Source organism: Sporothrix brasiliensis, assembly GCF_000820605.1.
Source record: "Sporothrix brasiliensis 5110 chromosome Unknown Cont20, whole genome shotgun sequence".
NCBI classification, from domain to species: Eukaryota; Fungi; Ascomycota; class Sordariomycetes; order Ophiostomatales; family Ophiostomataceae; genus Sporothrix; species Sporothrix brasiliensis.
Window position 1 is genome coordinate 758,707 of NW_024467139.1, and position 15,996 is coordinate 774,702.

At 55.7% G+C, this 15,996-nt stretch overlaps 4 protein-coding genes across 4 annotated transcripts; 1 reads left to right on the forward strand and 3 right to left on the reverse strand.

Moving 5' to 3' along the window:
* Positions 1 to 470: 470 nt before the first annotated feature.
* On the reverse strand, positions 471 to 2,099 carry SPBR_07079 (1,4-beta-D-glucan-cellobiohydrolyase; the record flags this gene model as incomplete). Its single annotated transcript, XM_040765333.1, has 4 exons — positions 471 to 520; positions 619 to 766; positions 843 to 1,741; positions 1,826 to 2,099. 4 exons carry the CDS (start codon positions 2,097 to 2,099, stop codon positions 471 to 473), a joined length of 1,371 nt encoding a protein of 456 aa, XP_040616209.1.
* Positions 2,100 to 6,289: 4,190 nt separating this feature from the next.
* Positions 6,290 to 6,754, reverse strand: SPBR_07958 (uncharacterized protein; the record flags this gene model as incomplete). The annotated part of the gene is made up of 1 exon (XM_040766211.1): positions 6,290 to 6,754. One exon carries the CDS (start codon positions 6,752 to 6,754, stop codon positions 6,290 to 6,292), a length of 465 nt encoding a protein of 154 aa, XP_040616210.1.
* Positions 6,755 to 7,340: 586 nt separating this feature from the next.
* On the reverse strand, positions 7,341 to 8,724 carry SPBR_07266 (formamidopyrimidine-DNA glycosylase; the record flags this gene model as incomplete). The annotated part of the gene is made up of 2 exons (XM_040765520.1): positions 7,341 to 8,623; positions 8,706 to 8,724. 2 exons carry the CDS (start codon positions 8,722 to 8,724, stop codon positions 7,341 to 7,343), a joined length of 1,302 nt encoding a protein of 433 aa, XP_040616211.1.
* Positions 8,725 to 11,578: 2,854 nt separating this feature from the next.
* Positions 11,579 to 15,586, forward strand: SPBR_06401 (uncharacterized protein; the record flags this gene model as incomplete). The annotated part of the gene is made up of 3 exons (XM_040764658.1): positions 11,579 to 13,393; positions 13,796 to 15,109; positions 15,179 to 15,586. The coding sequence occupies 3 exons, from the start codon at positions 11,579 to 11,581 to the stop codon at positions 15,584 to 15,586; spliced, it is 3,537 nt and encodes a 1,178-aa protein (XP_040616212.1).
* Positions 15,587 to 15,996: the final 410 nt, after the last annotated feature.

A 15,996-nucleotide genomic window follows, 5' to 3' on the forward strand; every position in this document is an offset into this window, starting at 1 on the left:
TACTCACATACGAGTACGAGGCCCGCCCGGTTGAAATGGTACATTCCCGTCGGCTCATGACCACTTAAGCAGCCGCATGCTCTGTCCGGTTCAATGCGCGCCGTGAATCGGATGTCGGTTTTATCGTGTAGCCAACTGCAAAATACACAACGATACTCGACGATACTGCAACAAGTCTGGGTCTAAGTTTTATTTTTGTCTCTACAAGGGGAGAAGATTGGCAGAACTAGAATACAAACGATGCCCATCTTTGCTTTATTTTATTTTATTTTTGTCACTTAGTGTTGTCGACTCCGTTCGTGTAATTGCGTCGCACGTGCCTGGGAAAGACATGCGCAACTTACACTGCCAGACCGACTTCACATCCATGGAATATAGAACGAGCAAGGCGATGAAAGAAGCTGGCACGAAGCCCCCCCTTTTGCCGTCTCCTTGCCCGTCCCGTTTCCGTCCATACCCAAGAATGTCGCTTAACCGCTGGCGGCAAAGGTCGAGTTGATGGGGCCGAACTTGATGTTGGCTGCAAAGTGTTAGTATTGTAAACGGGAGACAAAATCAAAATCAAAATCAAAATCAAAAACAAAACAAAAAAATCCACAACGCCTTGGGAAGACATACAGTAGACGACGTGGTCGCTGCCCTGCTTGGACTCCACATCCTTGGGAACACCGGACGAGGTGTCGCACGAACCACGGGCTCTGCCGGGGGCGGTGGCATCGCCGTCGGTGGGGTAGGTCGAGTCCAGCCACAGCATGTTGGAGTTGTGCTGCGTGTCTGTTAGTACTGTTCTCTTTCAACTTGTTACATTATGTGTTCCCTCCCGCTCGACATGTAGCACTTACGTCGTCCCACAGAGACATGACAAGAACCATGGGGGCGCCGACGGCCTTGGTGAACTGGACAAGACCGCCCTTCTCGCTGAAGTGGTCGTCGTCGCCAAAGGCCGTCTTCTGGGCCTTGCAGAAGGCCGTGTCGATCTGGTTGCCCGTGGTGCCAGCAATGGCCGACTGCGAGTTGGGGATGACCTTGCCGTTCTGCACGTAGAAGCGGCGGATCGACTCGAGGTTGCCGTCCGAGCCCTTGATGAACTGCGTCACGACCGTGAACTTGCTCTTGGTGTCGACCGTCATGCCGGGGCCGTAGAAGTCCTTGACGCCCATGCGGTACGAGTTGAAATCGCAACCGTCGGGGTCGCACGTGCCGGCGTAGCGCGTGGCCGAGTAGGTGCCTCCACAGCCGTCACCCTCGCAGCGCGTCTGGCCGACGTCCGTGCAGGGGTGCGGCGTGTACGCAGTGGCGATCGAGTTGGCCTCCCAGATGTCCATCTCCGAGCAGCACGAGCCATAGCCGCCGACACCGGCGTTCGCGTCGTTCGACGACGCCTTCCAGCTGGCCGAGTTCGCCTCGCCGTTGATGAACTTGAGATCACGAGGGCATTGGGCGTCGCAGTAGCCCGTGCCGTACTTGGCGCCGGCCTTGTTGGTAGAGTACTTGCTCATGCCACCATCCTCGTCCATGGAGACAAAGTACAGAGCGCCGTTGAGACCACAGCCCAGATTCGAGACGTCGACGTCGAACGTGAACTCGTTGCCCAGGAGCGTGAACATCTGGTACTTGGTCTCGCTGGCCATGAGGTAGAAGCGCGAGCCAATGTTGGTCGCGTACTGGCCCTTGGTGACGAACCCGATGGTCAGGGCATTGCCGCTGGTCGAGGCACCGTATGTGGCCTTGTAGTCGGCGCCTAGGAGCAATCGTTAGTCATTTGTTCGTTGAACACATATGACACATTGAACACATAAATTCTGCCTCTCCCCTCAAAACGCACCATCAAGAGCACAGTTGGAAGCGCAGCTCTTGGCGTCCTTGCAGACGGTCGTGTTCCATTCGTTGCCGGTGTAGCAGTTGCTGTAGCCGCCCTTGTCGTGCAGCCAGCGCCAGTTGGAGTCGATGGTGACTTCGCCCTGGACAGTGGAGCACGAGCCGGCGCCGGAGCACTTCTGCCACGACATCTTGGGATGCGTCTCGGTGGTCTCTTTGCCGACCTGCTGGCCCGCGACGAGGGCCAGGAAGGTCGAGAAAGCGGCAATGTTGGCGTACATTGTGGCGGTTGGTTGCAAACAAGGCAAAACAAAAAAAACCTATATAAAAAGAGTGTAGTTGCACGAGAGATGTGGACTTGGGCTTGGAAGCGGCGAATGCTCTACTGCGAAATGCGGGGCCCCGGATCTTGGAGATGGAGACAAGAGAAACAAAAGAGAAGGACGGGGAGAGGCAAGCTTCGACGAGGCGAGACGAGGGCCACTCTTTATAGGGAAAATGACAGGACGAGACGGACGGGACAAGTCGAAACCACAGACCAAGGGCGTGAGTGCAAATGGCCGTGAGCGTGGGCGTGGGAGTTCGAACAAGGTTTGCTCTCGGCAGAACTTGGAGCCATTGCGGTCGTTCTAGAAGGTATACGCGTTGAAGCTCGAAGAGGGCGTCCATGGGTGCATCTAACGGTGCCGCCAAATATGTGAGAGGCGTGCATTGGCAGCCCGCTTTTGCCAAGATGCTGTATCATTGTGTTCTGAAAGACCAATGTAGCCCTCTCTTAAAACGGTAATGAGGGCCCGAAAGGCCGTGGGAGAGACATGCTGCGGTAAATGAAGTTAGATGGGCGGGTCTCAACAGCCTACACGGTGCATAGCCGGTCCCGGGGATGAATGTTGCGATTTGTCGGCGCGTATGGGCCCAGGTTTGGTCCTGGCTGAGAAAATAAGTCTAAAACAGAACGAGATAAATTGGAAGTCGGCAGAGTTGTGGAGCGCGTTGGAAAGCAAATCTAAACAGCTCTAAACTGCTGCCAGGAGAGCCGTACATAGCGTCCATTGAAGTGTATTGTCTCCAGGGTCTGGACTCATTTGATGAGATTGGGGTCGTCCTTATGGACCTTGTGCTCCTGGAAAAAGGCGAAGAGGGCGATGCGAGGAGACGTGCCATGCCACCGCCTTGAACGAATTCGGATCCTCCTTCCGCTGGAACTATCACGGGACAGATAGGTGCCTCATAGATTCAAAGTGCCATGCACTCGCAGAGCACGCCCCGCTCCAACTTGCTCTCGTACCTGTCCTGGCAACGTCTGGGCGGTCCTGAATCTGGGGTCGAGCCAGGCCTTGCTCCTATTTCGCTGGGGCCACCGTACTGGTGGAAAGCAATCCGGATCGAGGGCTCCGGAAAGCAACATACTCGCTTGAGTCAAGATGGACGGCGGCACGACTTGCCCCATACCCGCCATTGTTGGGGCCAAGAAAAGGGACTATGAGCCAAGAACTGTGGAGGCGGAGAGAGCCAGAAAGCTCCCAGTCCTCCACGTTCCTATGTTGAGTCCATCTTTGGTCGGTTTGGTCAGTTTGGCCGGTCTGCCCGTTCCTGGACCTCGTCTGACCTTTCTCTGGCACGGCTAGTATAAACGGAAAATAGACAGATGGGAAGGGCGGGATGAGATGGGGTCAGCGATGCGTGGCAGATGGTGCAACAAGGAAGCAAAGGGGTGGACGAGGAAGAATGGGCGCGATTGTACGCGTTGCCTTTGGTACAAAAAAGGGGCGGTGGAAGAATAATATCGCGGCTGATTGCAAGGAAGTTGGGGGTGGGATGCTCTTTCCCCCATGGCATTGCATCTCGAAATATCGAAAGAAGAAGGGCCGAGGGGACACGGGCAGGCCGCGGAGGGGTCGATGGGAAAGGAAGGATCCACCACATTGTCCACTACATTGTGTTGCTCTTTCCTGTTTTTCTGTCCGTTTGGAGAGAAACACACACTTTCCTTATTTGGACCGTGTTTGATCCGAAGTCTCTCCAATGACTCGGGAGCCGCAAATCGACTCCACTGGGAGCGTCGACGACACGGAAAGAACGACTGTGTTCCTGACGCATGGTGTTGTTTCCCCAGTTTTGTTGTTCATGTGATGACGTCCAACTCAGGGGCTGTATCAACAATGCCATTCGAATGTCAAACAACCCAAACAGCGCCAAAGGCGACGTCAACTTGTCAACTTGTGTCTCTCCCTGCAAGCCTAACGAGGTGATTGATACTGTCATGAAAGTGGATCTTCGCCTCTGTCTGCACGATCTTTTGCCGTCGTCGCCAAGCTTCTTCCCGACTCTTGTCCTTATCTTCTTCCTCTTCCAGTCGACCATCTACCCCGTCTTGCCCCATAGCACTCGCCAGAGAGCATAGTCATGAAAAGTGCGGGCGCGACGGTTGCAAAATGCAAGAGTGGATCCCTGCTGTGATTCTCCAGGCCGTGTTTGGCGAGCAACGACGGGAGTCGAGGGCATTGGACTGCGAGGAACGTCAGAAACGATGCTTCGAAATCGACAAAACTGGGGCATACCAAGACAATATGCCTAGACAACGAATGGAGGCATAAAAACGAAGCGAAAAATCCCCCCCCAAAAAAAGTAAAGACAAAGAAAAAGAGCGGAGCCTTCTATCCACGCCCGTGTGTTTATTTCGACCTGCTTTGGCGAGAAACGGGGTGATTCCTCCTGTCGAGTCTTGTCTTTTTTCTGGGCGCACCTATTTCGTCGACAAGACCCACTCCATAAGGCATCGCGGTAAGCAAAGCCGTGTGCATGCTTGCCAGGAGGCCACCGGTTAAACGGGACTCGCTTCCAAGACGGATAACGAAGGGAAGCCAAGAAAGCAAAAGCCCAAAAAAGAAGACGACGAGTGACAAGCGAACGAAGCGGCCGTGATGCGATGTGCGATGTGGAAACAAGACGCAGTGTTGCCACGGCTACCGAGCGACGTCGACGTTGTTTGGAAAAAGAAAAGGAGGGAACGACAGGAAGAGCCTCATTCATTTCTACAATTAGGTTGGGCCTTCCGAGCTGGGGACGAGCTGGAGAAATACCCCGCGACCAACAAGACATAAAACGAAGACTGACTCGAAGCCGAATGGTGGACGGAGGGGACGGTGAGGAGACAGGAGAGGAGAGGCCAGGATGTCTAAACGACCTATCTAGGTCAAATTAAGTTTTTGATCGATGTCCGGCCTCTTCTCGAATCGCACAGGACACCACGACACCCTTTTGTTGTGCGTTGTGTCATTACGCGCAAATACCCCTGATCTGAGTGATAAAATAAGAAACACGGAGATGCACAGCACGAACGGGTTTGTCCTCTCGATGTAGACGTTGTTGTCCAAAGCATACAAGATGTCGCGAAATCGATGACCAGAGGAACTTGAAAAGCAGCCAACCAGGATGTTCTCGCTTCCCCGCTCGCTCACCTCTCTTCAAGCTTCAATTTCTCCCTTTTTAGAAAAGGCGGGTTGCTCGGCAGTGGGGAGACCAGCTGGGGACGACTGGGGAAGTTGTTTTGTGGCTGTCGGCAGTGACGGATAAATATGCGCAGAGCCATTGGAGGGCATGGGAGGTACAGCTGCGATATGTCGAGTTGATTGATGCCGTCCAAAGACAGCTCGCCCGGTCGTTCGGCACAATTGTCGATCAAGGGACCGAAAAGATATGAAATGGGAGTGGCAATGGCCAGTGAAGAACAAGCAAAACTCATTTGAAAAAAAAAAAAATGGGCGTGTGCAAACAAAACAAGCGGAGGCTCAAACCCCATTTCCTGTTCGAGATACATTAGCCAGACGACCAGCGGCGCCCATCTTTAGGCAGATGGGGGAGAGTCGAAGCGAACGGTAGCCGGCCGAACAGACAATATGTATATATTAGACCCAGCGAGAGCCGACACAAAATAGAAAAGGGTCAAATGAGGAGCACAAAGTGCTGAGACATTTAAGACTTTTATAGGATGGCAGTTGATGAAGGGCTAGTTTGTGGGGAAGATCGTCGACAGGCGGCAGTGACGAGCAACCGTGCGTCGGAAAGGCTGTCCGGAGAGTCGTCGGTGGCACCTGGAGAGGCACAGTTGATACGAAATAATGAAATAATGATGACATAAAAAAGTACGGCATAGAAAGTTTATTTAAAAAAAGAGGGAAACAAATGCGGCACTGGACGACCGTTTCTGTCCAAACGTCGACGTCTGACATAAAAATCTCGGATGAGGTTAGATTACGACTCGCGAGTAACTGCATCGACCCCGGCCAGGTTCTGGCCGGTCTGGCGAGTCAGTCGTCGTATAGTGTATATAACTCGAATTGTGTGACTTGACTTGACTTTTTGATATACCACCCAAACTATCCAAATAAATAGACCAAAACTCAAGTGATGCAAACTCAAAATGAGGTAAACTCACGCGAAGCAAGCTCAACTCAAAACACAACCATTCCTACGTCTCCTTCTTCTCTGCCTCCCCCGTCTTGGGCACCACGTCGTCCTTAATAAACGTGCCGTCCGGCTGCTGAATGCCGAGCCGCAACACATTCTCCTTTACCCAGAGAAGTCGTCCGTCGTCGGCGACCTCGGCAAACAGGTACGTCTCGGCGCCGCGCACATTGCCGTCCGGCATCTTGGTCGTCGAGCTATGGCGGTCGGCGCGCTGCTTGCCGTCGACCAGAAACTGCGTAATGGTCAGCGACACGGCGTTGGCGGGCAGATTCTCGCGCAGCCAGGTGATGTGCTTGACGAAACCCGGGAAATCAAGGTCCTCGAACTCGGCCGTCAAACGGAACGACGGGTGCACTAAGCGCGTTAGGTCGGCCTCGGTCTCCTCCGGCTTGCCAGAGAAAAAGCTGTTGAGCGCCGCCTCGAAGGTGTCCTTCTGGTCGGTGAACGTTGTTCTAGACGTGGCCATGATGGTGACGTTAAGCGAAGAAAGACGGCCGTCGTGCAAGTGTGAAAGAAAAATGACAAAGGCTCAATCGGTGATGGTTTGAATCCGTCTGAAACGGTTGAGTGTCACTCGTTGTTTGTCGCTTTTATATATCGTGCAAAAATATCTGCCTATCGAAACAGGCACCATTATTTCCGTTCGATGCTGGGGCCTGAATTTTTTAAGGTCGCCATTCGAGATTACCTGGTGCCTGATTGCGTGATATCCAGAATTTGGAGGAACGATCTCACCTGTACGAATTGTACGAAATACTCCGCTCACTTGTACGAATTGTACGAAATACTCCGCTCACCTGTACGAATTGTACGAAAGTACTCCGCTCTATTCCGTGGAAATACCGTCTTGCGATAGACTCCGTGGAAATAACGTCTTGCGAGTGATTAGCAGGCAAGCCAATGCCGCCGACAATGAAGCTGCCTAGGATGATGCAAAATATGGGAGAAATGACACCTAACATGTGGAAATGCAGTATGTTGTATATTACAAAGACAGGAGCAATTCGGGGACCAAAACAAAAATACCCAAAAATAAAAAGATCGCCGCGCTCTCAGCTCGTGCTCAGTCGGGTCGACCGCCGCCGGCCAATGTTCGCTGCGGGTGTCTCTTTGGCAGCAGGTTTTGCGGCCGGTTTCGCTGCCGCCTTCTTGGCCGGCGCGGGCTCCGTCTTTGCCTTCTTGCCGGCAGCACCATTTTTTTGTGTGGATTTCAAGGACGGCTTCTCACCTTCGTCGACAGCCTTGCCCTCGTCGTCCGCCTCTTCCTTAACTGCGCCTCGCTTGCGCTTCTGGCCCTTCTGGCCCGCCCCCTTGTTCTCGGCGGTAGACGCCTTCTTGACGGGTTCCTTCTTCGTAGTAGCAACCGCATTTTTGGCAGCTTGCGGCTTCACAGCAGCCGCCTTCTTTGGCTTCTCGTCCTTGATAACCACGGGCTCTTCTTTGATCCCTGGCGCCACGTTGCCGCTCTTCTTCTGCAGTCCGGGCGCAAAGCAGCTGGTACGTCCGCCAACGGTCAGGAACGCGAGCTTCTCACCGTTGGGCAGCCGGGCCACCGAGTCCTTGCCGCCCTTGCCCCACCGGTGCTGGAACAGCCAATCGGCCGGGAACTTGTCCGAGTCGCCCAGCAGATCAACAGCCGTGCTGCAGACATAGCGGATCGACTTGTAGAGCGTCTTCATCTGTGCATCGCTAAACTCGTCGCAGTACTGCTCCGGGTGCAGCCGTGCGTGGAACAGGACCTCGTCGCCCACCCAGTTGCCGATGCCGCTGATAAACGCCTGGTCGAGGAGCAGGGCCTTGATGGGCACGTGGCGCTTGCGCAGCGTCGACAAAAAGTAGTCCTCCGTAAACGTCGTGTCGGCGTCCACGACGGGATCGGGACCGTTTTCGACGAGCGGCGAGTGCTTGCGGATGGCCGCACCGGGGCAGTCCACGAGACGCACGCGGCCAAAGCGGCGCGGGTCTGTAAAAGCGACCTCGACCTTGGGGCTCGAGTCCGTCTCCAGCTGGAACTTCCAGTACTTGGGCGGCCACGCGTCGGCGTCGCCCGGCTTGAGCTTGTTGTAGTAGTTTGTGTAGCCCGTGCGCATGCCGCGGATGTGCAGCCAGCCCGTCATGCCAAAGTGCATCACCAGATGCGGCGCGCTGTCCAGGACGAGCCAAAAGTACTTGCCCTGGCTGCCTGTCCCGACCACTTTCTTGCCTTGGAGAGCATTGGCCACGGCATCGCCCGTCGTGCCCACCTTGCCAAACACGCTGGCGTCGTCGATGCCTCTGGCCGTCTTGATGCGCTTTCCGACCAGATGGGTCTTGAGGAAGTGCACAATGCGCGCGGCTGTGAAGTTAGTCGCCATGTTCCATCGTGGTCTTGCTGCTTGATTTCGTTCCATTTCATCGGTCTGAATGACGAGGCTTACCTTCTGCGATCTCGGGCATAGTGGGCAGTGTTCGTCTCAAAAGCAGTATTGTCAGGCGGTGGTCGAATTTCGAAATGATATGAACCGCGTATTTGGGTCAAGGAAGAAAGACTGGAGGGACGAAATGCCACACAAAAAAGGAGAGCAGCAAGAAATGACAGCCTGGGAGATTTTGCTCTTGATGTATGCCGTATGTCGTACCTGCCCCCTGAACGAGCTTGGACACGCCAGCCGCCTCCGTGTCGCTGCCTAACGCTCCTTCCTTGGCCAAACGGGGAAGCGAAACCAACGCGCAGTCCCGTGACCAGTTTAATTAAGCTCACGTGCTGGATCCCTTGCTGTCGCAGACTGGTCGCTCTTTCTTCCCATACTCACCGCCCTCGACCCAGTTCCCCACTCTTTCTGCCCACGACAAAAGCTCCAGCTCTGAAATTTTTTAAACGCTTTTCTTCCTCCTCCTCTCCTCTCTTTCGACTTCGCCGTTCTGCTTAAGACGGTACAGCCGCGCTGCAGCCAGCCACAACACATCGCCTACGAGCACACCAACAAACGGTAAGTTCCGAGTATTGGCTTTTACGACACGCACTGCTTCCACCGTCTCCTGATGACACTCAACAAACCGCATACAAACTAGAGTCTTTGACCTTTAGGAATGAAACTGCTTTTGTCACGTCAGTCTGAAAGAACGATTGCGGAAGCAGCTGCTTTGCATTGCTGATCCAGTGTCTGTCGACTATAGCCGGAGACTGATTGCTAACTGGCTAAGAATAGGATGCGGTGGTCACGATAGACGTCGTCGCTTGGTGTGTGTCGATGTCGACGTGTTTGGGCCGAAGACGGAGAATGTACTACGCGTAGTCGAGTCGTCTCTTTCCTCGTCCCTCGCTTCGCAAATGGTACGACCAGTCTCTGTGTTTTCGTCTCGTCCTGCACTTTATGATGATCTTCTTTTTGCTTCGGCAAGTTGGAATTACCGACTGAGTAGCCTCCTGGCTCCTGAAGATAACAATTGGCTGTTTCTGATTGTGCATTCACCATGCTTCTTGTGCCTTGCTTTCCACGTGTCAAGAGAACTCTTGTTTCTAACAACGGAAATAGTAAATGAACGAAAAAGGTACGAACACAGCGTTCCGCCAGGTCCTCTCCCGTCCGCCCGCAGCATCCTCCTTTATGATGAAACGGCACTGGGCTCCGACTCAAGTATGAGCAAGACATGCCACTTTTGCGACAGGCCTAGAAAACCTCGTCCACTGATCCAAATCCCATTGCGAAATGGGCGCATGATGCCGCGGCGGGAAAGGATTGGAAGGCAACCGACAGGCATGAACAACGACTAACGTCTTGTCAGCCGATGAAGATATGAACACACAGTAGAGACTGTCTTGTTGCAGAGCAACGACAAGGTAAGCTTCACAGCATCGGCACAGAGCCACTGCACTGCACTGCATACTTGATCCCCCTCCAATATGATGATTTTTTTAGATGACGAGTCTTATCCGCGTTAGCGATGCAGACAACATGAAATACAATTCCATTCATGCATTCCTGATCTTGGATCTTTTCCATTCTGTCGACTTTTCTGTCCCATGATGGTCATAAGCTAATACATCACAGTGTTGTTCGTTTTTGCGGCAACATGACTGCCAGTTCCTTGACAACTTTTGATATGGTATGTTCATTGTTCTCCGTCTACACAATAATGCCCTTTAAACCCATCACAGCAGCCCTGCCTCCCAATGATGATCTGACTTTACCAAATGACAAGCATATGTCAGAGCCTAACGGCACAGATGAGAATTGTCCTGTCTGAGTTGGCTATTGCTGTTTCCCGTGACCGGCTCGATACATATTTGTGTTGCAAAGTGTTCTAACAGTCGCAGTGTCTTGATCTCATTGGCAACATGACTACTGATTCAACCGCCACTTTGCTGTACGTGAAAAGTCCCTTTTCTTGCGCTTTGCCTTTTTGTCTCAACGACACTCCCCCCTGCTTTGATGATGATCATAAATATATATCACGACGGTCTACATAGCTATATGCCTTGATGATAATTGCCTGTGACAAGGCACGATTCCTGATACAAAGCACAGTTTTTCTCTTAAGTGGCAATCGATCTGGAGAGGGGTTTCTGCTGACGACATCTCCAGATTTCTTTCAGGTTCGCAATCCAGCAGTATAAGCAATTCGGCCAAGGTAAGTCTAGTCATCGTAGGCGTATTCGCGAGATGAGATGTGACCTTTTGGGGAATCAGATATCGTTTTGGATACTTTTGAATATAAATTTTATTTTGGCATATGATTTGCGATTTCTTTTTTCAATACTTGAGTGATGGACGGTGGTGACGATGTAACGCTGGTGCTATAACTTCTTTATTCTCTTGGTGCGTTCTCGTATATCACATTTTACGTATCCTCTGTCTTACGTCGATGCTCAAGACTAACGTTTTAAAGGATCACGATCAGCTCTTACGTTTCACGTCACAACCACTTAGCAGCACCTGTTGCTTGTTTCCACAACAGTTTGGTAACGCTTGAAATTAGGAACGCCGTCACCGTTTGACGTACTGCCGAGACGGGCACGCGCCATGCCGCGAGCAGCTAGTGCAAGGCTTAATTGGCCAGCTGCCTGCAGCAGACGACAGGGGTTTGACGAACCTACGATGTTCGGGGATCTAGAATCCTTTTCTCCTTTTTGTTCTTGTGCTCATTTTTTGTTCGTTGCATTGTTGTGATTTTTATCAGTCGCTCTATATTCCTCTCTTGGGCGCTTTTTGCCTAGGACGGATATTACGCGACCCTCTCTCGATCTGTCACGACTCGCCCTCTATTCACACGCAAACTCACTTAGACGTCGAGCCGCCAAGCTCCAACCATGTCCAACAATGGCCCCTCGGCCACCGACATCATCACCTACATTGGCGTGCCGCTCGCCGTGCTGGGCGTGCTGCCCATCATGTACAACACGTTTATCACGCTCGTCAACGCGTCCAAGATCAAGCGCATGCTCCGCCACAGCCGCCTGACGGCGCTCACCCGCAGCGACGTCGTGAACCGCGTTATAGAGATTGAACTGCCACGCTACGCCGTCACGCCGTGGGACCGGTTCCAGCACCGCCAAGAGTACTGGACGCTGTCGCGCAACCCCAGCTCGATCCCCGGTGGCTCTTGGACGACGTTCAACTGGAAGACGAATGCCATCGGCTTCAAAACCCAGCGCGTCGAGTACGCCGACCAGCTCCGCCAGCCGCAGGTGGACATCGCCTTTGACGAGCTCATCTCGTACCTGCTGGACCTGGGCGCCGTGCCTGACCCGCACGGCTGGCGCCTGCTGCGGTCGACGGGTCTGTGGACGCCCGTGGGCTGTGCGCTCATGAAGTCGCCCGACGGCCACCACAACGCGCTGGCTGTCGCGACGCTCGACGACTCCGATGGCAACTTGTCGCTGAGTGTCACTTGGGAGCCCACATGGACCTGCCGCAGCTTTTCGGACCTGCCACCATACTGGGTCAGCCTGCCGGCGCCGCCACCCGAATACAAGGAAGAGGAGAAGCCGGCAGACGAAAACAAGGAGACAGGACCAGCCGATGATGCGGCAGGTGCAGGTGCAGGCGGCGCTGCGTCGTCGGCCGCGTCGTCGCGCCCTACCACGGCCAACAACGCCAAGGATACAAAGGCAAGCCAACGCAACTCGGTCGACTCGGCAACGCGCGAGGGGTATGCCGCGGCAACAACGCCCATCACCTGCCAGGTCTCTGTGGACGGCATCATTACGGCGCTGACGGAGGAGAAGCGGCGTGCCGGCGGCGTTGCCAGGAACAACACGATGGGCGGCAGCACCAGCTTCCCGCTCACAAGCACGGTCAGCCTCGACAGCCTGTACATTGAGCACATCCGTGTGCGTCCGGGCGTGAGCGACGGCGTGTGGTTTGCGAGCGCGGCCACCGCGTACGGCACCAGCAGCCAGACGATTCTGTGGAACTACCGCATCCCCGACGACATCTTGGCGTTTGCGCGCCGCGAGACGGTGCCCTGTGGCGTGCTCGTGCTGCTCGGCGCGGCGGACGAGAGCGAGACGCCCGAGTGGGCCACCCAGCACAGCTCGGACCATATGCACAAACACAACCTGTTTGTGCAGCGGATGAACGAGGCGCGCTTTGCCGAGCAGGCCGAGCAGCGTCTGCCGGCGCACCAGCGCGAGGCAGCGGCGCGCGACCGCCGGGCCCGCGAGAACATGCAGCGCATCGACGACATGCGGGCGGACATGCAGCGGGATCGGGAGCGGCGCGAGCAGCGGGAGATGGAGGCACTGCACAGCGCCAAGTGGGACACGCGGCTGGTCGCCGAGCATGCGCTGCGCTGGCTGCTGCGGGAGAAGAAGCAGCGCGCCGGCGAGACCTCCGATCCGCAGCAGCCGGCACACGCGGACATGAAGGAAATGGCCGGCCACGTCCTGCATCGCATGGTGCGCGACGGCGAGTTTGCGGGCAGGCTGTGCCGCATGCTGGACCAGTGGAAGTCGTGGGCCGACCTGGGGGGCATGAAGAAGGCGGATCTGCAGGCGCTGCGCGCTGACATGGAGACGTTTGTGTATGCGGCGCTGCTCGTCTCCCTGATCAAGGACTCGACGAGCGCCCTCGACGGCACGCTGTCTGTCGACCTCCAAGAGTGCATGCGCATGTGGCGCAAGGTGCGGTTAGGTTGAGTGGTGTCTGCCGTCCCTTGCCTTCCTTTGCTTTTCTTTTGGATTATACATTTCTTTGCATGGCCGTACTTTTGTATTTTGGCATAGATAGCGGTTAGCTGCCATTTATTTTCTTTCTTTCTTTCTTTTTTTTTTTCCTTTTTTTTTGATAAAAATATTCAATATCCGTCAAAGCACCAGAACAAAACCCACAACCCGCCAGGTCCCTTGTCAAACGCCCTGAACACCCATACGAACGCTATTTAACGCTGTCGCTACCCGCATATACCAGTCGCCGTGTCATAACAACCGGCCCTACGCCCGTCCGTCCAAGCCGTCCTATACTTTGTAGAAGCAGAACGCCACGTAGAAGCCCGCCGCTTCCATCTCCTCCTTGCTGACCAGCAGCTCGCCCGTGTTCCGGTCGCGCACACCCATTCGCTCGCTCAGCGGGCCCAGTGTGCGGTCGTCCTTCTCGGCCTCCCAGACTTCGGGGAACGTCTTGTGGTACTGCAGCTCGAGGTTGTAGTCCTCGGCCAGCGCGCGGAACGCGTGCCACGGCACGACGTACTCGGGCACCTCTTCGACGGCCTCGTTGAGGAAGAAGTTGTACTTCCAGCCAAACGGTGGCCGGAATACGCCGTCGACGGGTGTGTCGCCGGGGAAGCGAACGCGGTAGATGCTGTTGCCCCACTCGGCCGTCTGCCCGGACGCCGCGGGCGCCTCGGGCTCGATCTCACCGTTCTCGCCCGGTTCACCGCTCTGGCCCGCCTTGGCCGCCGCCGGCGGTGCCGCGGCGGCTGCTGCCTCGTCGGCCTTCTTCTTCTCGGCCTGCTTGATGTGGAAACGCTCGACCTGGTCGCCCAGCACGTCCGAGTTGGGGATGCAGCCGAGGAAGCGGCCGCCCTTCTTCAGCGCCGACGCCACGTTCTTGAGCATGGTGCGTGCCTTCTGCTCCGTCTCGAACGCGTAGTGCATGCAGAACATCATGCTGACAACATCAAAGCCGCGCCGCGACAGCGGGTTCTGGTCGAAGCCCACGTCCTGAATAATGTTGATGTCGCCAATGCTCTCGCCGAAGCAGTCCTTGACCACGAACCGCGCATCGAACACGCGCGGCGGAACGCGGTGATGGTACCCGCCGCGTCCACCGCGCCCGCCACCGCCGCCGCCCCGTGTCGTCATCTCGCGGTACCGGTCACGCGCCTGGTCGATGCTGACGTTGGCCGGGTCCAGCCCCACGTACAGCTGCACCTTTTGCGGCGCCTGGTTCCACTTGCCGAGATCGCCGCCTTTGCCGCAGCCAATGTCGAGCACCAGCAGCTCGTGCTGGCCGGCGCCGCCGATGCCGTGGAGCGTGCGCTCCTCAAAGTCCTCGTCGGGCGCAAACTTTTGAATGATGCAGCTCTTGACCCAGTTGTTCATGGACCGCAGGCCCCGAATTGTGCTGGCCGTCTTGCGCCACTCGCGCCCGCGTTCGGGGACGGCGTTGTAGTGCGACCGCACAACGTCGTCAATCACGGCACGCTGCTGCCGCCGCTCCAGCTCTTCCTTGTTGTGGCGTTCGCGCTCGAGGGCGCGTTGGCGGATGGCTTCGCGCTCGGCATCGGTGATGCGAGCCCGCTGGCCCGGCCGTTTGGGCTTGCGCGGCAGGTCGGCGCCACCACCACCACCACCACCACCACTGCCGCCGCCACTGCCAGCGCCCGCGCCCGCGCCCGCGTCTCCACCAGCACCCAATCCTGAAGCGGCCGGCGATCTTGAGCGGGCACGTCTCTTGGCCGGCTCGAGGGCGCGGGCGTCAAACGGCTGTGGAAGTTCGTCGTTGGCTCGGCGGGCGTCGTCGTTGTAATCACGGTCGCGGTAGTCTCTGCTATCTCTGCTGCCACGCCTGTCGCGCTCTTCCTCGTCGCGCCGCGACGCATACGACTGCAGTCTGCGCTTTGGTTGATGGTCGTCCCGGCGGTCGTCCCGGTGGTCGTTCCGGCGATCGTCTCTGTAGTCTCGACGGTCACGCTGGTCAGGCGAGTGCGAGCGGCGGCGCTCATTCGGAGCATCACGGTGTCTCTCGGTGTTCCCCTGGCTATGCCGCGAGTCGGATTCGGTGTTGTCGGCCATGTCGATCGACAAGACGAAAGTGACGCTCTTCAAGCCCAAACACCCGTCATGCGCTTTGTGTGCTCCCGAATATCGATGTAAAGGACGGTGGATGGGAGTCTAACAGTGACAAAGTAAAGGTTTTGCTTCTAGATCTATAGGCAGCTTTTGTGTGTCTTTATATTTTCACCGGATGTTGTGTTATTCAGAGACGACGTCGTTTTGCAGAGCAGCTGCTGAGTGTGGTCGCTCTTGCGCTACGCGGCTGAATCGGTGGAGCTGGCTGCTGACGTAAGTAGCGTTGCTCGGCAAGCGATTTCGCCTGTGTGTTTGGAAGGTGCGAGTCTGCCGCCTGCCCTGCCTGGGGCGCCCTGGAACGCGTGCCTTGTCTGCCGCCTAGCGGCCACACCTGCCCCAATTCCCACCAGCCGCCCACTCTGTCCCCTCCAAAAAGCTTCAATCGAGCTGGAGCTGCATATCTACACAGACACCACACTGCACCACGCCACAAC